General features: G+C 40.6%; 1 protein-coding gene across 6 annotated transcripts in view; it reads left to right on the top strand.

Moving 5' to 3' along the window:
* The window catches only part of LOC101480759 (rho guanine nucleotide exchange factor 28), a 45320-nt gene that overhangs the window by 11328 nt on the left and 7994 nt on the right, over positions 1-25998 (top strand). Inside the window, exons 10-36 of one of the 6 annotated variants that reach the window (XM_076891010.1) lie at positions 1246-1292; positions 1847-1940; positions 9707-9828; positions 10016-10398; positions 12123-12297; positions 12707-12818; positions 13024-13104; positions 13900-13942; positions 16390-16479; positions 17065-17188; positions 18053-18197; positions 18459-18514; positions 19774-19831; positions 20356-20494; positions 21111-21241; positions 21330-21470; positions 21837-22087; positions 22162-22287; positions 22387-22504; positions 22838-23092; positions 23183-23259; positions 23373-23551; positions 23650-23747; positions 23879-24076; positions 24362-24493; positions 24646-24779; positions 24871-24918. In XM_076891010.1, coding sequence (XP_076747125.1) covers positions 1246-1292; positions 1847-1940; positions 9707-9828; positions 10016-10398; positions 12123-12297; positions 12707-12818; positions 13024-13104; positions 13900-13942; positions 16390-16479; positions 17065-17188; positions 18053-18197; positions 18459-18514; positions 19774-19831; positions 20356-20494; positions 21111-21241; positions 21330-21470; positions 21837-22087; positions 22162-22287; positions 22387-22504; positions 22838-23092; positions 23183-23259; positions 23373-23551; positions 23650-23747; positions 23879-24076; positions 24362-24493; positions 24646-24779; positions 24871-24918 — 3557 coding nt within the window. Of the gene's footprint in view, positions 1-1245; positions 1293-1846; positions 1941-4717; positions 5195-9706; positions 9829-10015; positions 10399-12122; positions 12298-12706; positions 12819-13023; positions 13105-13899; positions 13943-16389; positions 16480-17064; positions 17189-18052; positions 18198-18458; positions 18515-19773; positions 19832-20355; positions 20495-21110; positions 21242-21329; positions 21471-21836; positions 22088-22161; positions 22288-22386; positions 22505-22837; positions 23093-23182; positions 23260-23372; positions 23552-23649; positions 23748-23878; positions 24077-24361; positions 24494-24645; positions 24780-24870; positions 24919-25998 lie in introns of those variants that run through there. The other 5 variants (XM_024804393.2, XM_024804392.2, XM_024804395.2 and 2 more) reach the window with 5 other exon arrangements.

Raw genomic sequence — 25998 nt, forward strand, 5'->3', positions numbered from 1 at the left:
TAAAAGTATTTCTCATCAAACATAATCATTTAAAAAACAAGGTAGTTGAAGATATTTTGTTTATAAAATAAAATGTGGGAAGTTTTGGGCAAGTCTGCTTAATCATTCCTTCCAGTGGTAGATTTGGATAAAGAGTAGAGGATGGATTTACTACTTCATCAAGCAGATATAAAGGAAGCTCAGTAAAATAAAGAGTCCTTCAAATCTGATGTAGGCCTTGTTTTTAAATGTGGATATTTAAGGATATTTAAATAGATGAATAAAAACTTTGACCTGTTCCTGGTGCTACAGGAAAACTCAGCATGGCATAAAAATTCTTATAAAAATTCCCTACATGAGGCCTGTGGACATTAAGTAGGGAATTTTAAAGCAGTTTACCCACTAGTATTTGGCATATTCCACTGAGATCCCAAGCCACATCACTAGTGTGATTGACAGTATCTTTGACAGTATCTGAGCTAGTTTTGTTTTTATTTTTGAAATATTTCATCCTTCTCTTTTTTGTCCCTCTGTCTTTGTCTCTCAAGCTCTGGCACTACTTTTTCTCTTCTCTCTGAAACTCTGTTCCAGCCTATCTATCTTTTATGGGCCACTTCTGCTACATATCCTGCCTTCATTTTTCAACATCACCCAAGGCCACTAATCAAACCACCCAAACACTAATTTCCATGTATTTCTGCCTTGTTACTGGTAAGCCATCATACACCGTGCCCTTTGATCTAGGATGAACATGGTAATTAAATGAAAATGGAGATCAAGGCCACACAGTAAAAATAAATAAATCCCCCAGGTTTATGAAAAGAAAACAAAAACCTGCGTTTACGTGGGATCATTAAAAACTGGCAAGCATCTGTGCTTACTTGTGTTTCTTTTGAAGTTTGATTCAATTCAATTCAATTCTTTATTTATTTGTCACATGTAGTTATAACTAGTACAACACACAGTGAAATGTTTTTTCCGGCTAAAAAGTACTCCCCCCCCCCGACTGTGCATCTTACTAAACTTATAATAAAAAAATATCTATATAAAAGTATAAAAATGTATAATATCGTGCAAAATATTACGCTGTAATAGTTAAGAGCTATAGTGTACGTATTTACGTAAATACAGATGTAAATGATAAAATACAAATAAAAATAAGGATAAAACTCAAAAGAAAATTATATACTGTGTATGGAATTGTCCATCATGTTGTCCGATTTGTGTTTTGATGGCTGTGTCTGAAAATGTTGTCTTTTTTTTCAGCACTGTATCCTGACATAAATGGAGAAAACTCTGCCGTTGAAGAGAATGTAAGTATTTAACGCACGGCAGTAAAACATTTTTATAAGGATTCACATGCGTACAAGTCTATGGATTACAATATGATCCGAATATTCTTGACAAATTCCGTGCAACAAGAAGCGTTCCTTCCAATTTTCCTGAATATGTTATTACAGGTGGCATTTTAAACACACTTATTCACTTTCCATGAACATCTGTACCAGCTAGTGGCAAGCACTGCTACAATAACTGTGGAGCATTGTCTGCTTCTCAATGCTCCACAGTTGTTGTTTGTTTTTTTTCACTCTTATTGTCAAGGTGCTGGATTTGGCACCTTGCACACACCACTGAATAGCTGACTTTGTGAGCGGTCAAGTGTGTGTTTCGTGTTTTGAGAGGTGTGGTGTGTGCACATGATTCTTGTCATCCAGTAGGAACAGTTTAATGTGTTACAGATGGTTAACTAATTGATCTGTCTCACACACCTAGGCACTCGCCAAACACTGGTGTTTTTTTACTTAGTTCTACTCGTTTTTTTCGGTTTTTGTGGTATGCTGGAAATGTGCATGCTGTTTCGTTAAAGGTTCCCAGTTTCTACTCCGAAGTATACGAGGAGCCGCTGATGTTCTGTCTGAATGAGGAGGACGAAGAAGACGAGCCTTCACAGTCTGACTCTGGTAAGATTTTCTTTCAAAGTAATTTTGTTTTTTTAGAAGTCCGTTTTTAGCTGTGGTTTTAATTGTAGAGTTTGTGGTACATCAACTTTTGTGCAGACGGGAATCGATCACTGTTGTTTTAGGTGCTGTTATGTTCATAGGAAGTTATCCAAGTAGCTTCAAATTATTGAGTGAGTTCAAACTGCAGGAAACATTTCCTTTCCTGAACAGAACTTGGAACTCTAACCATCATCTATGGCTGCCGACTGTCCCCGCTGACTATAGGATCACATTTCAGGCCCCTGGCTTGTCTTGCCCCCCTCTCCCTGAAGTTTTTTTAGTCGTGTCACTCTGTGTTTACAGTTATTGTTGAACCGAGCAGGATTTTTTTCTTTTTTCTTTTTTAATGAACACTTCATCCTGAGTCATCCTGCTTCTGCCAGTAGTGACAGGAGGCCAGAAACAAACCAAGCCAATTCCTGACTAAATGGCTGAAGGTGGCTTCACTCTGATGTACTCCTGGATTGCAAGAGGAAGGATTTGAGAGTGGGAACATCCTGTGGGTTAATAATTGGCTGGTATTACTGCAGACCAGACTGATGCCTCAGTGTAAGAATGCTGTGGTGACAAGCCGAGGCTTCAGACTTTATAACACTTGGCACTGAACATCTGTAATCTTAGCATCCTGTGGTGAGTGTAGTTTTTCATGCTAAATGGTTAAGCCATTTTGTCCTCTGTGTGCATGTTTCTCTGTGTTTGTTAGCTGAGTGGAAGCTCTTCATCATTTTCGTGTAGCCTGTGATGTCTGCCTCCCTCTGGCCTCTTTTGACCCCTTAAATCACCTTCTGTGGCTCAGATCAAATAATATTGGTCACTTGAATGATGTTTTGCACAAGTTTCCCCTCAGTGGGTTATGTTTGAATGAACACAGCTCAGACTGGAAATGACTCAGGTTTCATACATGCCATTCTTCTGGGATAAAGGTGCTCATTTGACCCTTAAAGAATTTAAATTCATCAGTAAACATTCCAGGCCTGTCAGGTATCGTGAGTGGCTAGAAGGTTTTTACATTTTTTAGTGAAGTAGTGAAGCTTATATTGTGATTCTGGTCTGTTTGTTAACACTAACAATATGGCTGCATACGTTGAGCGAATGCGTCATCGAGTACACAGACAGAACTTGTGTATCCAGCGCTTCAGCTAGGGATGAGGAATTTCGAATGTAGCTGTCATCTTTCCCCTATCTTCTTGATGTCATCTTTCCTGTCTCCATTTCAGATTACTGTAACTTATTTGACATGACTGTATGTACATAGAAATTTTTTTTTTTTTTTTAAGGTTTTACTCTTTTCAAGATTCATATGATAATTTGGATTTTTTTGAGAGGGATAAAGGACTGTTTGTCTTCTTCAGTCACACATTCTCCCATCTCTGCCTTCCTAATGCCCCCGATATTTAAATACCCCACCCAAAACACACTCTTGCACCCAAATGCCTACATACAGACAAATACACATACCATTCCCCATCACATCCTTCCAGGTCAGCATTTTAATGTGAGTTTAGCGAACAAATAGCAAAGGCCACTTCATCCCGAGGAGCGCTGCTCTCCTCCACAGTTGAGGAGAGGGAAGAAGTTTCTGTGTGCGTGTGTGTTCACTTGTGTATTTGATTGGAAGAATTCAGTAGGGAAGAGTGCTCTGAGTGGGACAGGGGTATAGGGAAGTAAAAAGGGGGTGTTTGTGGTTGAATGGGGGTTGCCAGGGCTTTGCTGAATGCAGTTTTCCAGCAGCTTGTTGAGATCTCCAGGGAAAGGAGAGCAGAGGAGTGTTAAAGCAGTGTGTGTTTATGTGTGTGTGTGTAATAGGGGGGAAACTGTGAGAGAAAGGGATTTATGATATGGATAGTTTGGCAGGGTGTCAACAAACGATAAGTGCAGCACCAGGAGCGCAGAGAAGAGTCTGCGACCCCGACTGTGGGATCTAATTGGAGAATGGAAAAAAGGATTAAACCTCACACAGACCCCACAAAGGCAGCATTAATGTTCACTAGCCCGGTGCCAACACCCTCCATCACCCCTCCCCATGCACATACACAGAAACTTTCTATAGTCACAGTGTACCTCTTTTTCTACTCTTCGCGTATATTCTGCCTGCAAAACCCATCTCATCTCCTTTTTCTCTCTCTGTTTTTCACATTCCTTCATTTATGTGCATTTGTAAACCCATGCTTGACCTCTTTTCACAGTGCCATTGTCCAGTTTGTCTTGTAAATCCTCTTTACCATCCTTTTTGCTGATCTTCACTTGTATCTGTGCTGATGCAATTGGAGCACTGTACTCCTGCAGTTTGGCAAGAGGAGGAAACATGGATGAAGAAAACAGCAGCAGCTCTCTGTGCTGTCTCCATGGAGAAGCTGCTAACCTGGCAGTCCCTCCTCCCCTCTCAGCTGGGCTTTGACATGCTAAAATATAGAGAACGAGAGAATGGAGTGATTGAGAAGGACTCTCTTCAGATGGCATTAGGCATATTTGGGATGAATTGCCAGTGCTTTTAACTGGGTAGTGTTCAGCTATGCAGCCTGGTATCTCTCCGAGACAGTTATGGACTCACAGGGTTAATGATTTCTATCATGTCTGAGACTCACTTTCAATAAGCAGTCTGGCTTCATGTTTCTCTTCGCTGCCAGTTCTAAAGTCATTCCTATATTTGACTGTTTCTCTCCCTTCCTCAGTCCCTCCTTTCAGCTGTCAATACCCTCCTCCCTCTGTTGCTGTCAGCATGTGTATATCTCGCTCCCTCTTTCTCATGACCGTGTGTGGTATATGAGCAAAGAAGGCAGAGACTGACTTAGTTACCTAAAAGTTTGCTCAGATGTAAGAAGAGCAGACAGAGAGGAAACTCAAAAAGAAAGAGTTCAGCCCCGGCTCTGCTGGACAGTTGGTTGAGAGCTGTGGAGGGGGAAGGGGAGTAGTTTAGGGGGAGGGGTGGTTGGGGGAGACAGAGGGGAACATGCTGGCTCACTCCTGAAGTGTCAGAGTGTCTGCAGCAGGGCTCCGGGAAAAAAAAGGAGAGTGAGTGCTACAGCTAGTCCGCAGTCTGTTCAGCCATGTGGGAATAGACGTAACTGCTCATTTATTCATCACACACATCGAACTGTTCGGATGAAGATTTTCTATAAGATCGTAACTCATGGACTCTGATTCCGACTGCCCTTTCAACTACTCCTGGCCTTCTTTTCCCAAGATGAGGATGCGCCGGAAGATGGGGAAAAAAGGTAACGCAGCATTAAAAACCATATTTAAAAGTAGTTTTGCTATTCTGTCGCTTTGACAGGTATAGTTCTGCGAGTGTCCACAAATCTTAATTCACTTTTCACTTCACTGTCATTGACGTCCTTAAAACACATTTCTGACATGTTGATGTCTGCAGTGTTTGACAGACACAAAAAAGATTTGGAAAAACATGTGGAATCATTTTTAAGTGAAAAATGTTAACTTTTTAAACACAGATTAGGCAGCTCTTCTGGCAAACTCAGGACTTAACTTCTAAATGCCCTGTTGGCAGGCATGTTTCACCATTCACTGTGGAACAATAAAGTTAAAATTAGACTTTTCCCATTACACACTCTTACTCACAGACATCCACTGCAGCACCGAGTCTGTCAGAGAGAGCTAACTGCATGTTTACCAGTGATGTAACCTGATACCTGACAGTATGTTGGGGAATGTCAGATGTCCACTCGAGGCTGATTGAGTGGTTTGGGGCTTTCGCCATCTTCAAACTGTTATGTGCATCTAAACCCTGCTGAGAAGTCGTGGCCTCATGTGACTGCTAGGTTGCAGTGCAAATGGGAGGCCCACTGTTTAATATGTGCGGTCATATCCCTAGCCTCAGGGAACTGCACTTGATAGCTCTAATTGGTTGTTTAGGTGTCAGTGAAAGAGTGACTGTGATTGAATTGAGTATTGGTTTATTATCAGGCACGGAACCAAAATCTGGTTAATACTTCATCCTGGCATAAAAACTTGTTATTTCATTGTTAGTCATGGGAGAGTTAAATTAAATGCTAAAAATAGTGCATGATTAAACCAGAGTGGTTAAACAGTCCGTTGCTTATGTACAAGTGATTCTGTGTTTGTTGGGAGAAGCGAGAAAGAGAGAGGGAGTTAGGATCAGAGAGACAGACACGGGGAAAGATTATGTTACTGCCACGGCTGTGTCATGGCTCAGCTCCAGTTGTCTTTTCCTCATCTTTCACCATAAACCTCTGCAAGATTATCTATGTTATTGCTTTGTAATTGTGATTGACACAGGCTAGCTTTATACACACTGCTGGCCCATGCTCTCTCAATGAGGAACAGAAACGGTGGCACTGCATCAACTTTTTGAACTGAACTGCTTCTACTCGATTTCGACTTTCTTTTTTTTCTGGTCTAATAATACACCTGCAAAGTGAAATGTGATTTCAGGTGCGCACAGACAGACGTTTATTTCTTTGCTCTGAGAGTTGCACGGCTCGTTCTGGCTTCACCTTTTCCTGTAAATACAATGGGCCTGTGATGCTTGGATTGGGATGTTTGACCACAGGTGTCATAACTCAGAGTGGTTTTGTGGATGTTGGTGGACAATTGTTCTAATGATTTAAAAGTCCCGAACACTAAAGTTAAATAAATGCCTCCCCTATTTTTATAAGGTAATAAGACCTCCTGTTGTGATTCTTTGAGACTTGGCTTGTTATTTTACTTTCAGCTCTCATCAAAGTGACAGCTGTTTAGTGTGGTCCTTGTAAAGCAAGTTACATCATAAAAGAAGGAACAGCATGAACAAATAATCCATTTATAATTATAATAAGCAAGCCTAGGTGTTTATACGATTAATCATTGTTATTGTATGTTTATCTTGAATTTTATGTTTTGCCCTACAGCTTCTAAAAGGAGTGAACCTTGAGAAAGAAGCCTTGTGGCTGCGCTGCCTCCCCCTCCTCTTCATCCTGCCTACCTCGGTCTCCCTCTCCCAGGGGTGTGCATGGGTTGAAGGGTCACTCTCTGTGTTTAACTGCCCTGGTCTGGAAACCTGGCACTGACTGCTGTCTTTGTCTGTTTTGCTATAGAGTCTCTCTCGGTCTCTGTTTTTCTCGCTACTGCTACTTTAGGCATTGCTACTGTATACGGTTGCTTCTCACTAAGGGACATGCTCTGAATATCACATCACTTCAGCTTTACTTTTAGCGAGCAGAAATCCTACATAAATAGATCCGCATACTGCTCTGCTTTTCTTTAAAAAAAAACATCCCCTTTCAAGTCACAGCTGATTGACTGCTTACTCTGCCTCGGGAATAAAGACAGCTTTTCCAGCAGGACGAATTACTTTTTGCTTTTGTAACTTGTTGGCAATATGAACACCCTGCTTCTGTTATTCCCCCAGTTAACTAATGTTAAACACAGATCACACTGCCCGACAGTAATGTTCACTGAGCCAGAATTTATGGGTCAGAGGTGTGTGAATGATTGAGGCCACAGCAGCCAGCTGTGGCTTTGGACCCTGCCCAGAGCCTGAACTATTAGGTCTGTCTGTCAAGTCCCTAAAGTAGGTTTATATGAAATTATATCTGCTTTCAAACAGCAGTTTGACCCACATCCAGAATCTAACCCCATTCTGTGGATTTGATGTTGGACTAAAACGAATCCTTTTCTACATAGCAGAAAGTTTTATGTGACTTTGCGCAGGTACAGTGAATTTGGTTTGAGGTTCATATACAGTATAATCTCTTCAGGTGAAACTAAGAGAATCCAGACATTTTTAACAATGGAGAATCAGGTTGTAAAAATGTAAGAATTTCGCTGAGAGATATAAAAACTTTGGCTGTCCTGGAGTGATGTGCAGTCGTCTCTGTATATGCTGCAGTACTTAAACTTCGGTTAATTCGTTTATGTTTAACATGGATGTAATGGGAATCATCTGGTGTCCTCATCAGTGTTAGCTCAGCTCCCTCTTGCCTCTCATATTTATCTAACTTGCAGCATATAGGAAGCACAGCCAGTTTCTTCTTTGATTTATTCACTGTTACAGTTGCTGAATGCCTTTTTTATTATTATTCTGCAGTGCTGGCAGCTTGGACACAATGGATAAACTATTGATTTACTTTAAAAGAAGAATGTTGAGTCTTGCTTTAATAACTGCTTGATGAGCTGAGATTTAAAACAGCAGTGCCAAAGACACTGTTGGAGGCAAAGCTCGGTCACGGCAAGGTGAGAATGTCATTATTAGCTTAATAATGTAACTGTGCTAATGAGACCTCCTCTTCTGGTTACTACGACCAGAAATGCACCAGCTGCTGGTGTGATTAGATTTTTCTGTTGAATCTTCAGCTTAATGTAAATTCCTCTACAAGTTTTCTTTCTTCAGACTGATGACTTTTTTTCTTTTGTTAACAAGTAATGTAATGTAATGGTGGTAGTTTCGCAGTTCAAGTAATCATAAATTGACTTACTTTGGCGATTAACCAATCATTTTACTGTACGTCCCATTTTCACTTTGATGCTTTGAAATCAAAAAAGGCAATCGCTGAAACATTTGTGCTCTTTTTGTCCTGTTCCTGCTACTTGTGCACATGTGTAGTTCACCTAGCGAGATGGCATAGAAAAGAGAAACCTTCACTTTGAGGAAGTTAACAGAAAGTAAAACAATAATCTTGTAGCTTGTTAAGCATTTTACTTTTAAAAGTAATATTACCTAACACTGGCAGAAACACACATTTTGCTGATGGTTATCTAGTAGCAGTAAAAAAAACTATATTAAAAAAAGTAAAGTCAGTGTACCTGGTTAGTGTTTAATAGAGATTTTTTATGAGCAGTCAGAATTCGCAAGTAAGTTTGAAAATAATTGTTACTGTGGTTATTTTTCACATTAAAAGCAGCAGCTGACTATTCAGTCTCACCTGATTTCTAGCTGTTTTATAGCTTTTGAGCATTTTTATCTGATGCTAACCATTTTATATACATTTTTTTTGTGTGTAAAAAATTATGATTTTATGACCTATGTGTTTATTTTGCTGCCAGTATCATTTTAAGTTACATTTTAATAGTACTCTATAAATAATGACTATTTTATTGTTGTTGTTATTAGTAAAGAACTAGTTTGTATAGAGCATTTAAACTTTCTTAAAAGATAATATGCCCATTAGTGTCTTACCAAAGGTTTATTGTTATGTGTAGTATTACTGGTAACTTTTACCTTCTTTGTTTATGTGAATCGGTTATTTTCAAACCTGAAATACTTCATAAGAAACTGAGTTGTGGAGAGTGTGTGTGCTTTATACAGAGCAACATCCCAGAGGGAGCTTTGCGTGTTTTGAGAGCAGGAGTGTTTTTCCCCGTTTAACAGTAAAACCAGGCTGCTGCTCACAGTGGCTCTTCTGTGTTGAAAGGATTCCTCTCAATGCTACTGTGTGCTCACCAGGAGTTATTTCCACTCACCCACTGCATCGAAGGCAGGGTGGAGAAGAAACAAGCCTACAGATGTGTACTCTCGACTCCGTGCACGCCCTTTCACGCGTGTGTGCAAAGAGCCATTCAGATAGAGGCACACACATGCACACACACATACATGCACACACTCATACACACACAAACGCATACAGAGACTCTTAGTCCTGAACAATGACAAGCAACTGCCCAGGATGTCTATGTCACTTCCCGTGTTTGTGAGAAGTTATTTGGTGTTGCTGTGGAAACTAAATGTAATATTGAAAAATCCCGGCTCTCTGTGCATTCTTCTCTCTCTGTAGAGAAAAGCCAGTCCATAAGGGAGAGCCAGGCCTCGTCTCCAACACTGGCTGCAGCTGCCAGACTGTCAGCGATGATACACGGCAAAGACCAAGTGTATGCCAACGCCATGCTGGTGGATCAGGTGAGTTGCTCAAGTTTTTCTATACAGTGTCATTAGGTAAAATGCAGTTTACGACAGGGATATAATTTAGAACAGCGCATGAACAACAGACTTTGCTCATAAGATGTGAATCGTTTCACTGGATGAGCTGCAAATCATCTGGTGGAACAGTTTGGGGTCTCATTGCATTCTCACTTTTCTTTTCCAGGTGGACGATGCTGACATTAAATACCGCTCTCCAGGGGAAGAGGAGGTCAGCCCTGCATCTCATGCTGACAGCTCCAGCTGGGATTCGTTCTCTGTGACTCCCCCTAATTCAGGGAACTGCTCCCAGAGCCGGTGCCTATCGTCACCCCACAACAGGCTGAGGGGAATCCAAGGTTCTGGCCTGGAGAACCACAGAGAGCAGTCCCCTCTTGTCTCCCCCCCCTGTCCTTTCGCTTCCTCCCCATCTTTTCCTTCCTCGCCCCTGGCTTCCGCCCTCCGTTTGTTTGAGGAAGCACACAAGCGTCAGCCGCAGACAGGCTTGCCACGCTCTCCTTCTTTGAGTCGTAGAGGATGCAGCTTCACAGAGGCAAGCCGAGGCCTGAGGTAGGACACAATTGCAGTTATTCTTGAAAAGGTTTAGACTATTTCTTCTATTGAGATTATGTTAAAGATCACTCCGACCCACTTCAGAATCAGATCAGAATCAGAAAGGGTTTTATTGCCAAATGTTGAGCAGGTTTACAACATTAGGAAATTGCTGCAGTGCTTCAGTGCAGACATACTGTCATAAATTACGCTAAAATAGACATGAAAATAAAGATAAGAATAAGAATTAAAAGTGCTAAGTAGATCGATATATACATGAGTGCAGGTGGTGATCAGTGCCAAACATGGAATGATGCAGTGAACACAGCATAGGGTCATGTGTTAGTGGTGGGAACAGTCATACGGTTATTGTTCATGTGTCCAACAGCAGAGGGGAAGAAACTGTTCTTATGGCGAGAGGTTCTGGTGCGAATGGACCGGAGCCTCCTGCCTGAGGGGAGCAGGTCAAACAGACTGTGTGTTGTGAAGTGTGTTGTGGGGTTTTGTTGACTTGGATGATAAGCAGTCTTCCATTTAATCCATACAAAGACAGCAGACTCCAGTTTGCTTGGAATTTCAGCAAGATAATTTTTTTCCCCTGCATTGTTTTAAGTGAAGGTGTGGAAAGCGGCAGGAAGCATGCTGAAGTTGCTGAACATTGCTTCATTTTTCTTAGCAATGCAGAGTCTGGCAAAAGAACTGTCAACATCAATGTTTGATTTGAACATAATGGACTCCTCCCGCACCCAAATTTTTCTTCACCTACTGCCACCTACCTGTCAGCTGCCTCCGGCATCCCACAAGCTAACTAAGTCTGCGGATGCCATAAACAGCAGCGCCATAAAAGTAAAGGACTCCTTCATTCAGACTCAATATCCCCACTTCCCTCGGAATGCTGGAGGTGGGAATTGAAGGTCTCTTGGAATGGAAGAATGAGAATCCAGATACAGGTTTTCTTGTGTCTGTAATGATTTTTTTGTGAAGAGTGGCTCGAGCCTTAGAGATGGGGTGAGAAGTTCAGTCATTTGGCAGGGAATCAGAGTAGAACCACTAGTCCTCCACGTCTGATTAGGATGAGGTGTTCCAGGCATGTCGTACTGAAATGAAGCCCCAAGGTAGACTCAGGACACGCTGCAGAGATTATGTCTCTTGGCTGGCCTGGGAACACTCCTTGGGTTTCTGTGGATGAGAGCTGTAGGAGATGGTTGGGGAAAGGGAGCGCTGGGCTTCACTGCTTAAGCCGCTGCCCTGCAACCCATCCCTGGATAAGTGGTAGAAAATCAATGGTTGATGGGCTGATTCTCAGGTCATGAGGTCCATCTGCAAAATATTACAGCTCATCAGGATCCAGTGTGTTATTTTGTGGAATGCTGCAGTTTAGAATTAAAACTTGCCCTTCCTACTTGAGCTTCTGAGCAGCTGGTGATGTTATGGTCCTTGCACACTTTATTATTAGTATTTCAATGAGAATAGGTGTTGTTATGGTTCTGCACATTTTTCTGGTTTATGATAGGTGTCGGAATACAGTTTGTCTCCAACTATATTCTGCAAATGTGAATGTGTGATGCCAAGAGTTACACTGTCAGTAGGATTTTTAAGTAAATCTTTATAGCCAGTTTTATTTTGTTCTTAACATAATGTGGAGTAAAGTATTAACAGTCAGTCACTTTTAGCGAATGACAGGACCTTAACCTAGACACATGTGTGTTTAAATCCGTGTGTGTTTGTATGATTGTGCACAGCCCTAGTCTAGAGTGTGACAGTGGAGAGGAGGACATACTGGGACATTCCTACCCATCCTCATCTATAAGGCAACAGTCCACTCTGCGCTCTAGCTCAGGAGAAGAGAGAGACTCTTTTGACGCTTCTCCAGATTTCAGTCGTGCGCAATCCGACATCACGCACAAATCAACCAAGGTATACCCCTTCCCTTCTGGTTCACAAAACATTATCATAAGCTTGTATAAACTATGAATTAAAAATGTGTCTTATTAAGTCACCATAATATCCTCGACACAGTTTTTGTTCCATTTGAATATTTTCCTTGATTGTCTTCTTTTTTTTTTTAATTAATCATCAATTTTTCAGTAGGAAAAAATGAAAAACCCATGTCATACAGTGTATGCTAAGCATTACAAAAGAGACAGCTTTACCTTACAATCTTTAGTAAATAAGCCCAGACTATAAACAGCTCAATAACATGGACGAAAGGGCAGAGTCTATTGGTCTGTTTGTCCTGCAGGTTTCTGATGCACTCTGATTTTGCTGTTCACAGGATTGAATCTGTGAACTTCTAATTACTGTTGTGATTTGTTTTCTCACCTAGAGCCCAGAGGAGGCTGAGGTCCGTCTTCGCTCCTACTCCTACTCCTCCCCTAAAGCAAAGCCGTCACGGCCACTGCTAAACCGCGATGCAACAATCACTGATTTGGAAGAAGGTGAGTGAACTTTGCCCCCTTTGCCCCGATAGTTCCCAAGAGGCAGCTGAATGGACAAATGTGCCACATGTTCAACAGTGGGAAGACCAGACAGGTGTCAGAAATCAGCTGAAGCTCCATGAAGTATATCTGTGTCAGCTTTGCTTCAGAATAGATCTGCTTGTGAGGGTGTTTGTAAGTAAAGGTCATGCTTTATCCTGTGTAGATGGAGCATTCAACAGCAGCGGTCGTTCTCTACTTCAGGCTTTATCTCTTTCTAAATCCCTATCTCGTCTCAACCAAGTTAGTAAGTACAAGAAAGACGTCGAGCAACAGCTTGAATACTACGGGCTGGTCGGAAAAAAGCATTTCAGTCTCTTTCTGGTGAACCATGGGGCAGGGCTGCACAATTAAAATTCATATCTGGTATCTATAAACTTTTTTATGACACACTGTAAAAAGTATATTTATGCAAAGCTGAAAAATCTGCAATAGGAACTGGTGAGAAGCAAAATCATTTTACTACACTTTGTGTTGTAAAAGGATTTTTCCAGATATTTTCACACAAACAAAAAACATGTTTGTCATTGTTGCATAAATTGTGCAGCTCTGCATCTTCTGTGGGATTTAATTTTTGGTACACTTACATGCACAGTTTTCTCTAAAACTAATTAAGATTTTTTTTTGTAATAAAATAGTAGTTCTCCTGCCTTATAGAAAAAATGACTGAGCAAAAGAGGACTGGGGCATTGGAAGAATGAAGATCTCCTTTAGATCATCTAATAGCAGAATTGTTCCTGTCCTGAAGCTTTTGTTATTCTTCCATTTGGGTACATGTTGCGTTTCTCCTCTTTGTTTTTTTTCCTTTTTCCATCGTTGCTATCATCTGGTTTTTCGAGGCAAGACTTGCTGCTGTGTTTGTTCTTTCTCTGTAGGGGTTTGCTGGCTCCAGACTCTTTCCATGATCTCTATATTAGTTTCTGACTCAATTTTAAATGGGGAAGATTTTTTAACCCTCTCTGCTGATTCACTTTGGATCTATGCACCGTATTGACATCTATGTCTGGCATACTGATATGCTTGTCCTTGTTGTCGATTACAGAGCAGAGAACATTCAACTTGACTGAGACGCCCAGAGAAAAGAGGTAAAGCCAGTGTGTCATTTCATGAGCTCAGGCAAGAACCACTCAACTGTGTAGGGTCCTGCTCAGAGGTTCCTCCCTTTTTAGGCAACAGTGCTGACCAGTGATTAGTGATTGGTTTACATGGGGGTCTGTGTGTGTGTGTGTGTGTGTGTGTGTGTGTGTGTGTGTGTGTGTGTGTGTATGTGTTTTCCTAGATTTAAACCTGTGGTTGGTGTCTAAGTGCACAGGATGTGACATGCTTCCTGTTGTGAGGCTGGGGCCAGCATATTCTCTGATTACAACCTCAAAATAACCCTGAGCAAACAGTAAAACTCGGGGCTTTCTTGTATGTCAGACCTCACAAACATTTTGCAAAATTCTAGGCCACATCAGTGATGTTGAAAGGGAAGCATGCACATACTGTAGTATTTATCTTGGATAGAGATTTTAACAGTTACTATGAATTAACATTTGCTTAACATTCCTGCTCTGTAATGCAGGGATTCCCAACCATTGTGTACAAGTGCTTCCCGGGGTAGCTAATCAAAGCTAAACAGCATGCAGAGCCAAAATACATGCAGAACTGATTAAAATAGATTTTAATCATTTATCTCAACAAGAAGTGAAAAGTGGTTAAAGTACAGTCATGTGAAAAAGACTATGCAGTCTTCTGGAAAACGGAGTACATCCCATGTGCATTCTTTAGCAGCAGTAACTTGAAGTGATAATTTTCTCTATGACTTTAGCAGTTTTTCGCATTGTTGCAGAGGAATCTTGACCTATTGAAGTTTGCAGTTATTTGTTTATGCACAGTTTTCTTAAGGTTCCACTTCAGCATTTCTTTGGGGTTGAAGTCTGGACTTTGACAGGGCCGTTGCAACACCTTGATTCTTTTCCTTTTCAGCAATCCTTTTTGTATATTAGCTGCTCTGCTTGGAATCACTGGGTCTCATTTACTAATATTTGTGTGGAAACTGTTACCCTGCACAAATAATTAGTTCCCACGCAAAAGTACTGTCACTTTAAAATGTATAATTTGGGTTTTTAGTTTCTCTGATCATTGCACAGCCTGACTTTGGGGAGAATTTGCTGAAGATTGTGACATTGTGTTGTGAGACACCTGACAAAACTTCTTTTCTAGAGATGGTCACACTTGCTGATGATCAGTCCAACCAGGTCCTGCACTATTTGATCATAAGTAGCTGCACATGGCTGCTGCTTCTTCTTAATTTCTATGGAAGTATTAAGGATATAGTCTAAGGAGTTTGGGAAAAAAATTAACTGGACTTTTTCACTTCAAATTCTTGCAAGGATGTACTCGCACTCAGTATTCTGCATAGACTTGTTTGGAAACCTTCTTTTTGACGTGACTGTAGCTTGATTTTAAAACAGGTAGCTGAAAATATGGCTGTTACAGTTTAAATCAGTAGCTAAAAAGCTCAAAATGATATCTAAACATAACTAGAAAGCAGATGAAAAAGTGAGCTAAAATTATGAATAAAGGGTTGAAAATTATTAGCTAAAAGTGTTGTCAGCTATATAAATTGTTTGCTAACAGTTTAAATAAATAGCCGAGATTATAAGATAGGCTCTTGGATAAATAAACACAATGAATAAACATTTGAAACTGGTCACTAAACATAATGGATAGCAGTTAAATGAAGTAGCTGCTATTTAAAGTAAATAGTTGAAATGGTACGCCGGTAGTTATGGAAAAATGGTTGAGATAGTTTGCTAATCTAGCCTACTAGTCCTCGTGATCCCATGTGATAGAAAATGTCCCTGGCTTATGTATGCCTGAATGGAAGCTGAATGGGGTTAGGGTAATTGATAAGCTAAAAGTAGTCCTGGTCCAGGTTAAACTGAGGTCAAATGAACACATTTATACGTGGTGCTGATGAGGGGCTCTTGTGTCCATCTGACAGGGCAGAAAAAAGGTTGGGGACCACTGTAGTAACATTGCTTGTTTTGATTTCATTTAAGAAATGCTTCTATCCATATCCATTTTATCATCGATTTCATCTCATTGCCTCATAAATTCATCATGTGCTAATATATTTTGTTTTCTAACAACCATTGCTAACAGAGGAAACACTGTAGAAGATCATATTAGGCAATCAAATTATATTACACCGTTAGATTATTGTATTAGGATAAATTACATTTATATAACCACACCAACCTGATTAGACTCACCAACTGTTTTTGTCCTTTACGATATCAGAATCCATCTGATTTAACTACCACTGCCCAAAAAGCGCTGGTTAATATTTAAATGTTCAACTAAAAATAGCAGATAATACAAACACCAGTGTAACTCTTCATTGCAAAACCTGTAATTATCTTAATTTTCCATTCCCACACTGTTCTAGGAATGACTTGTAGACTTTAGAATATTATTGGCATTTTGAGTTACCTGATGAGAAGAGACACAACAACTTGGCCTGAGGTGCTTTATATCCATGCAGGGTTTTGGGTTTCCGTAAGCGGGCCCAGTCAGCAGAGGAGGAGAGCAGCGCACCACTCGAACACCTCACCCTCACAGAGTTCCTCAAAGAGTATGTTATTCACCTAAATGGCCTCACATGTGCATGTGTGGCTTAAGTCATTTTAACCCCGCTGTGCGACCGTTCCCAAGCTCATCCATTAACCATGTAGGTTTTTTCCCAGCTGCATCTGATGATGTAGGAATCTGCAGAAGCAGATTATATTAACACTTCTTATGACGGGTGGCTGCTGTAGGTTTGATGTGATAATGCATGGTTGTTTGTTTTTACGTTCTGTCATTGTTGCCTTTCACCTAGAATGCCCAATGTAACTAGCATAACTCGCTGAAAATAGATGACACGTATTAATTGCATTTTGGCAAGGTCATACTATAAATAGCATGCACTAGAGTCCATAGTGACTTCCAAGCATGCCGAGCATGTTGTGAAGAGTAATAATCCGTAGACTAGGGGTCCTGGAAGACTGTCTGGACATTCTTTCATTCCAGCATGATACCAGTGTACCTTATTATGCTCTCTTTAGTCTATTAAACTACTAAAATTATGATGTCTTTTTGTTAGTGTGTGCATGTTGGATGGTAGTACTGCAGTGAGGAGTTGTAATGACCTCTGACTAAAGCATTTACACTAAAACAGGATCGAGGATGAGGACTGGGATAAATACATAATCCCATCTAAGGTCGAGTCAGAGAAGTACAAAGTCAGCCGGACCTTCAGCTTCCTCAAGAGCAGGATGTCGAGCACTCGCAGCAAGACTAAGGTGAGACAGTGCAGTGGACTTTCTAATTCATGCTGGCTGTGATTTCAGATCTACTCAAATGTCATTAAAAATGCCTACAGTTAAAGGTTACGATTAAAAAAAACACACACACACACACACACACACACACACACACACACACACACACACACACACACACACACACACACACGGCTTAAAGGCTTCTAAAAGCAGTGCAGTAAAAGTTTACCACATCTCAGACATGCCAGGTCGGAATTCTTGTGCTGGGGGGGCCATTGTCTGAGCACAAGTCTTTATTTGGTGAAGCAGAAAATTCTCTCTCTCTTCAGGTCTTAGCAACAAGACACAGTGAAAATATTCTCTTACATAACATGTAGACCCCCGCTCCACACACACACAGCATGGGGAACCAAAACACATTCTGTGCGTGTCTTTAAGGATGTGCATGTTTTTAACGACAGTGTTTCCCTATATTTACGGAAACACAATGCACATGAAGACTCAGAAAACAAACACATTTTCTAGACCTCCTTGCAAAGTTTCAAAAGATAATAAACATTCTTCTATCGCAGCATACACTGAGGACACCCCCCTCCCCTCCATCCCAGTGCCCCCTAATGATAAAGCACCATAACAGCAGCAGTCCCAATGGACCTTAACAAAGTAAACAAAAAGGCTCACTCAGAGGCCCCTTTATCTCAACTAACTTCACTTTAACAGGTGTTTTTCAGCAAGAAGATGGCCGCTTTAAGCCTCTTTTTTGCCTGCTGCAATGAGTCATATTATTTCTACTCTCCTGCTTTGCATGTTATTATGGCATTATCTGCAATAACTGTCAGCTGAATGAGCACATTTAAAAAATATCTATCATTTGCCTCTCAGGTGAAGGGTAAAGAGGTGAAGGAGGGAAAGGAGAAGTCAGTCACTCCTAATGGTCATCAGTTTGTTCCTGTGTCTCCATCTGGTCCTGCTCTTTGTGTGGCCTGTGATAAGTCTGTTTCTGGGAAGGAGCTGTTGCAGTGCTCCAGTAAGTATTACACTGTCAGTGCTGATGTTGTTTTATGTCCTGTGGTGGCTGAACTGTTTTGGATTTGTTTAAATCTCTTTGCACGTGCTGCTGTGATGTTTTGTTCAGTATAAGACATGAAGTCATTTTTTTTTTCTTTCATAAAGTCAACATTTCTAGTGACAAACAACAGTTTGTCTGCCATCTGGATACTGGATTCACATATGTTGTAATAACTCAGTTCATGGAATTAACTGACATTTTATATGTGCTTGTCTGCAGACTGTTTACTGAATGTTCATAAGAACTGTCGGGAGTCTGTTGCAGCCTGTGCAAAGGTAATCATTAACACAATGCACCTCGTTTGCGCTCAGAGCAAATAAGCAAGATTATTGATTTAAAAATAGTTTTACAAAAGAAAAAAGTCAAGCCAGAGAGCTTCACAAATGTAAAAAAAAGAAAAAGAAACAGCTGCTGGTGACAGACTGCTTCATGTTTGATGTGCTGTTTTAACATAGTTAACAATGTTGTTATTTTATATTTGGCAGAATATAAAGTCCTACCTCTTTTTTTTTTTTTTTTTAAATGTCGCATGTTTTCATTTGTCAGCTGACTTCTTGGGGACAAAGTCTTTGTCCGTTTCTGTATGGCTTACACAGTCAGCCAGGGATGAGGTCAGTTTTACAAAAATAGGTCAGGCACTTTCAGTTAGCACTAGTCAGCCTGTATAAATAGATGAGAACGAAAAGGTTTGTTATGTTATAGATGGTGTTATGGAAACTGTAGGCTCTGACATTACTAAAGCTTGACCTACACTCTGGATTGTAAGTACAGCTTTTCTTCTGCTGCAGATGTTAACTTGTAAACTATCCATCACTGTAGTGATCCTTTATTACCTGAACAGACCACAATGCTGTAGAAAGAGATTTTATGCCCTATGCATTAAACAACACATTCATTTACTTTTACATCTAGCAAACACGTTTGGTATGTAAAACACGTGTTTATACTGGTTGTTTTGCGTTCATTATTTACATCTGTGTTCAATGTCAGCTAGCAGAATGGTGTCAAACCACTGCCCACATGTGCACACAAACACTCCTAAAAACATTGTTGTGTAGCACTATTTGGACCCAAAATCCACAGATTGCATTTAAGTACATGCTAGCTAAACCAGAAATCTGTCACTCAGTCTGTTACTGTGTTGTAGCTAGTTATCTAGTTTTAATCATTCCCTTTGTGTTTTCCTGTGTCTCTTATCACCCCTGTTTTTGTTGTCTAAAGAGGGCAAAATGCAAGAAAAGAAGGAAAACAAAGAAAAAGTAGTCAGTTACTTTAGTAAAGACGAGCAGAGTGAAAGTGGGTACTTTTTTCCACAGGAAGAGTAAATTCCTGGACATGGTGACAAAGGAACTCTGGGAATGTGTTGATATCACAAATTAGTCATGCATAAGTACAATATCTCCCAGCATGTTTCTCTTTAACTGATTCCAGTTTTGACTAAATTTGTTGTGATTACAACCACATCCTCCTGTTATTCAAAGCAAAAACACTCAGATTTACAACTTTTGGTGGCGATATGATTATATCTTTCCAGAAACTGCAAGACAGGAATGCATTGCTGATGAAGAACAAGGCCTTTTCTCTCCCGCAGAGTGAGTGCCCCCACTGCTCCTCCCTTTGTCTTTGATTCATTTAGTTTTCACCTGTCCTCCCTTGTCCTGTAGTAGATAAGTAAGCCATTGCTCTTCACCCCTCGTCATTCCTCTTCTGTTGTTTTTCTTTCCTGTTTAAAAAAAAGAAAAAGTTAAATTTTAATCTACCTCAGTGGGGGATCTGGTCTGGATTGTGTTTACGTGTGCATGAGAACACGGGTTGAGTGCTCTATTTGCACTAACATGATCATTTTATTTCTTCAGTTTAAGCTTTCTGTCTTCTTTGAGTGCTTGGTATTAGACAGAGGTGTCAACATCTGCAATGTATTGTCACAACTGTAATCAAACTGCAGTTAAACAGTGAAAGATTATAACAGTTTAATGATCCTGTAAATTTTATAGCAGTGACTACATAGATATAAACAAAACATCTGAATACTAAACAAACACGCAATATTTATTTTTAGAGTGGGAAAGCTTCCAGTGTATGACGTATTTCTCCTCCTTTTGATCTTCCTTTTTAGACCCTGTCAAAGAAAACCCACCATCCTCCATTTTCTCTTCTTCTTCCTGCCCGTCCTCTTCGCTTCCAACAATGAACAGAGAAAAAAGAGAAACAGTCGCACCGCTTACTAAAAGCCTCTCTATCTCTGCAGACAGCAGGTAGGCTGGTTATGATCTGGGAAAAGAAAAATATTACCACCGGTATGAAAAAAGCATTAAGAATGAATGAACTGCATTCATTTTGTCTTTTAATTCAATTTGTTTACTTTTAAATGTGACCTATTATGCTTATTTCCAGCTCCATGTTTTTACTCTCATATTCTTTTCGAGATGTTTTCCATGATTTATAGGTTCGTCCATAGTTCATCCACTGTATGAAACAAGCCATCGTAGCTTCCCCTCCCTTTAAGCCAGTTTTCTTCTGATTGGCTGGCCCTGACAAACAGGTCTGAACAACAGGTTGATGGGGTTTCTGTACTCCCAGTCAGAGCTGTCTATCTGAGATGACCACATTGGGGATACTCCCTCATGTTGATGTCACACAGATCCAGGAGTAGAAAAAACATTTGGAAATTAAAAAAAATGTATTCTTCTGTGCCCTACGACAGCTGGGATAGGCTCCAGTGCCCCCCGCGACCCTGAAAAGGATAAACGGAAGCGGATGGATGGACACAATTGAGACTTCCAAAAAGCAGACTCTATTTTAGTATGCCTAAAAATAAATGAAACCTAGATTTTCACACAGGCTCTTCTGACCTGGCTCTCTTTCCCTCAGACGGCTGAGCGACTCAGCAGGTGCGGACCCTGAGTGTGCTGCTCCAACTTGCACTATTAGCTCACTGTCTGATGACGGGACACCAGTCACAACGACTCCCCCAGCCATCGACCTGCCAATCACCACACAAGGTGAGGAAGAACAGAGAGGCTTGGTACATGCATCAGTTGTAATAGTGATCCAGAAATAAGACGCTATTCATCACTTTCATTCATGTAGATACTGTTGATGCTCCTTTACTGGGCGACCTGTCCGCTGACCTGCTGGGACTTGAAGCAGAGTCATGGAGTCTTGCAGTCACTGCCGAATTTTGTAGGCAACACGACAGACACACAATCAAACGCCAGGATGTTATTTATGGTGAGAAAATCCAGCCGGCCTGGAATTAACAATAAATTAACAATACTGTTTTAATATTTTATATAAAAGCACTGTATACTGTACAACCAGCATCTGTAATCATATAGCTGATTATGTTGGATTCTGTGGGCTGAGTGAAAAGCTAACTTTTTTTGCAGTTTCCAAAGAAATGTGTTTCATTATTACTTGTACCACCAGTGTTGTCAACCTTTGTGTGTTAACATATCAAAATCCTGTGAAGCGCAGATGGTTTATTTTCAGCCTGTGAGAAACCTTTGCCAAACTAAACATTGCATCTACAGTTTGAAACATAAACCCTGCCAGATATTTCAGTATCCCTTACCCAGTTTGGCTGTTCTCTTTCAGAGCTGATGCAGACCGAGCTGCACCATATCCAGACCCTAACGGTCATGTCGGAGGTGTTCAGGAGAGGCATGCTGGAGGAGCTGCAGCTGGATTGGGACTGTGTGGCCCGGATTTTCCCCTGTTTGGATCCCCTGCTGGTCTTCCACAGGAACCTCTTCAGAGCTCTGCAGGAACGCAGACAGGCTGAAACCCAAACAGAGAACTCCCAAAATTACATCATCCACAGGATTGGAGATATACTGCTTCAGCAGGTTAGTTGATATTTAGTTATGTAAAATAAATATACTCAGATGGACGTCTGTGCTCAGCATCTAGTCTCTCTCAGTTCTCAGATGAAAATGCTGAGAAGATGAAAAACTTGTATGGAGAGTTCTGCAGTCACCACATCGAAGCTGTCAACGTCTTCAAAGAGCTACAGCAACAGAACAAGAAACTTCAAAACTTTGTCAGGGTAAGCCCCTGAATCCAGATCCACTGTTTTTTTTTTTTTTTCAATTAGTTATATTACAGTTAAATATTTTGAGCAGCTAAAATTCTTTGTCTCTCACAGCAACAGAGCAATAACTCGCTGGTCAGACGAAGAGAGGTCCCAGAATTTATCCTGCTTGTAACTCAGCGCATCACCAAGTACCCAGTGCTGCTGGAGAGGATATTACATTATACCAAGGGTGGGTCTACTCTACTGTGACTTGTGCAAAACTGCAGATATGCAAATGTTAAGTCTGTTGCATATTTGTTGAAAGGAGAAGAACAAATGAAAAGCAAGAGGAAGTTTTAGTGATTGCATAACAAAATGTTGGCCTAAAAGTTTAGCATTTTAAACCACTTCTTAAAAAATTATTGATTTAAAGACCTAAAACGGAAATCTTTTTTAATACATTTTAATGCTGCTTATTTGTCTGTTATCAGTTAAGAGATCGTAACAAAAAGCTGCATTATTGAAAAGCTGTTTTCCAAATTGGATTATTCATATGACCTCTGGCTATTGTTTCTGTTCGTAGAGGGAAGTATAGAACACTCTGACCTGTCAACTGCCCTGGCTCAGATCCGTGATGTTGTTGCAGCAGTGGACCTGACTGTAAATAAATATGAGAAGTTTCAGGAGCTTCAGGAAGTGCTGGCCCGGCTGGAGAACAAAAGCTTTGCCAAGCTTAAGAATGGCAAGGTGTTTCGCAAACAGGACCTGCACAGCAAACATAGGGATCTGCAGCACAAAGGGCTGGTCTACTGGAAAACAGCCACAGGACGTCTGAAAGGTGGATATGAAATCATATCGGGATCTATGATGTGTTGTTTATTTAGGTTTTAGACAATCAAACTATTTGTGTCCACACTTCTCTTTTCAGATACGTTGGCTCTTTTGCTCACTGACATTCTAGTTTTCCTGCAAGAGAAAGATCAGCGCTTCATATTTGCTGCTGTGGTAAATATCAACCCCTCCCCCTGAAAAAAAAGAAATCTTTTAAATCAAAGAAACTAGATTAAACTGTCTGTCCATGTGTCTCTGTCTATTAACCAATCTGGTTCAACCTACAGGACCAGAAGCCTCCAGTAATCCCTCTACAAAAGCTCATCGTCAGAGAAGTTGCCAATGAAGAGAGAGGGATGTTTCTCATCTCTGCATCCTCAGCGGGGCCAGAGATGTATGAAGTTCATACCACCAGCAGAGAGGAGAGGAATGCATGGATGAGACACATTCGACAAGCTGTAGAGAGGTACATGTAAGCACAAGTCAAACCTAGGGTGTTTGTGCAGCTTAGACGCCATGTGTAGGTCCGGTTAATGTGTGTTAACGATTGTCACAAATTACTAGCTGCCCTGAGGAAGAGGAGGAAGATGAGCGAAGTGCTGAGACCGAGGAAGCCAGGCAAGCTGCAGAAATGAGAATTCAGAAGATCACCAAGTTCCAAGGTAAAAAAGGAAAGTGTGTTTGAGACCAGAAGATTACTTTAGAGTTTATTTGTTCATATCACAGAGAGTTTGTGCAGTTATGAAGCATAACAAGACCCATTCCTCGTAATCTTTTCGTTCATTTTGTGTAGAAACGCTGTTGGGTCAAGACCAACGAATCTGCAACAGCCTGGAGGAGAAGTTACAGCTTTATGCTGAGCTTACAGAATTAACCCTCCAGTCACCAGAACCTGTACCACATCGCCACCTGCTGGTAGAATCAGTACCATACACCGACAGTGAGACACCAAGACAGGCCTCTTCACTGCTCACAGCTGCACTCAGAGAAGGTATAAAAGGTCGAGTGTGGCAGCAATTTTTGATTTTGGAGGGGATTCTAAATAAAGAAATGTTCTTGGGAAATAATATTTTAATGTAGCAATATAAGTTTAGTTGATTTCTTATAACGAAAATATTCGTTTTAACAAGTATATTAATTAGTATTACAAACTTGAATAAATTAGCAAATTATAAAAAAGTCTATATATTGCACGCTAATGTAGGAAACAACAAATAAATTGAAATAAAAGTGTTGCAAAACATTAAGTTTTGATCAAAATTTGCCTTTCCTCCAGCTGAAAACCTGATCACCATTCTCCAGGCTCGTGAGGGCATCGCTGTGCAGAGTCAGAGCTCTCCTGTCCGAGGCCCTGAGTGCTGCAGTTATAACAGCCACGGCAGCAGCATTCAGGAGTCTCCGTCTGAGCGTGAGTCACTGGCAGACACTGCAGCATTACATTTTCTGGGATATGTGTCACACTGCAGCTGATGTGTCAGTGTCTACTGCAATGTCTACTGTAATTTCTTGACCACATTGCATATATGCAAGCTGTCACATCTCCTTCCCTTGTCCCTACAGCGGATTATCTGAGCACGCTAAGCATGAGCTCCACCTCTCTTGGATCTGACAGTGAATTAGCCGGGATGGACAATTCGTTGTGGAGCTCCGCTGTTGAGCTGAGAAAAGGAGAGAACAAAGGGACACTGGTGAAGGTTCAACCTCTTTAGTCCCCCCATGAACAGTGTTTGTTGATGGATTAATATACATTACTGTTTCACTGTACTGACCCATTGTTTTCTGTAGGTGGCAGAGAGTGTCCAGAGCCTGACCCAACTTCTATACAGTCTACAGGTGAGAAGAACAAATATTTTACCTAACTGATTGAAAGACTATATGTTTTATGTGATATAAGAATAAAACAGTTCAGCTAAAATAATGTTACATGTTAACTCAGTGAGAAATAAATCTCTTAGGAACTTTTACTGGTTTCTTTTGCTAAATAGTGAATTTGTAATCTGCCATAACTTACATTTTCAGACTCTAAAATAAAGAGGTATTTAAAAGGTTGTAGATAGATATAGATAAGGGATTTCAAAGACTGTGCATCTAATAAAGCCTTAATAGCCTTAATATAGTCCCGATCAAAAGTTTAACACCACTTGAAAAATTGCAGAAATTCATATTTTGCATGGTTGAATCTTAACAAGGTTCCAAGTTGAGCTTGAACGTGCAACAAGAAGAAATGAGAGTGAGACAAAACACTTTTTCGAGCATGCAATTTATTGAAAACGATGCTTAAACTGAAACAGGCTGTTTTACAGCTGATCAAAGTTTTAGGACCACATGACTTTTAAAGGCCAAATTCTGCCAGGTAGTCACACTGTCGTGACGTTTGTTTGCAAAGGCAAAAAAGATTCCCTTTTTGAATGTGGTTGGGTTATTGAACTGCAAAAGCGGGGTCCATTGCTACTGAGGTGGGACGGAGTAAGACAGTCATGTGGAATTTTTTAAATGAGGGTTATGGAACAAAAAAGTCAAGTGGAAGACCCCCCAAAAATTTCACCAGCACTGAGCTGGAGGATCCAATTGGCTGTCCGTCAAGACACTGGACAATCCTTGAAATTAAGCCCATTCCTGGTGCCGACTCCAGCCCCATAACCGTGAGACGGCATCTGAGGTAGAGGCGTGGTCCTACCTCTGTAAAGCTGTAAAGCCTGTTTGAGTTTAAGCGTTCTTTTTAATAAATCGCATGCTCATAAAAATGCTTTGTCTCACACCCATCTCTTGTTTTTGCATGTTTAAGCGCTACTTGGAACCTTGTTAAGATCCAACCATGCAAATATGATTTTTTTGCCATTTTTTAAGTGGTCTTAAACTTTTCATCAGGACTGTATGATGATGCTTATGTTACATTTAGTAACTGGAGTGTGA

Source organism: Maylandia zebra, linkage group LG12 (genome assembly GCF_041146795.1).
Source record: "Maylandia zebra isolate NMK-2024a linkage group LG12, Mzebra_GT3a, whole genome shotgun sequence".
In the NCBI taxonomy this organism is placed as follows: Eukaryota; Metazoa; Chordata; class Actinopteri; order Cichliformes; family Cichlidae; genus Maylandia; species Maylandia zebra.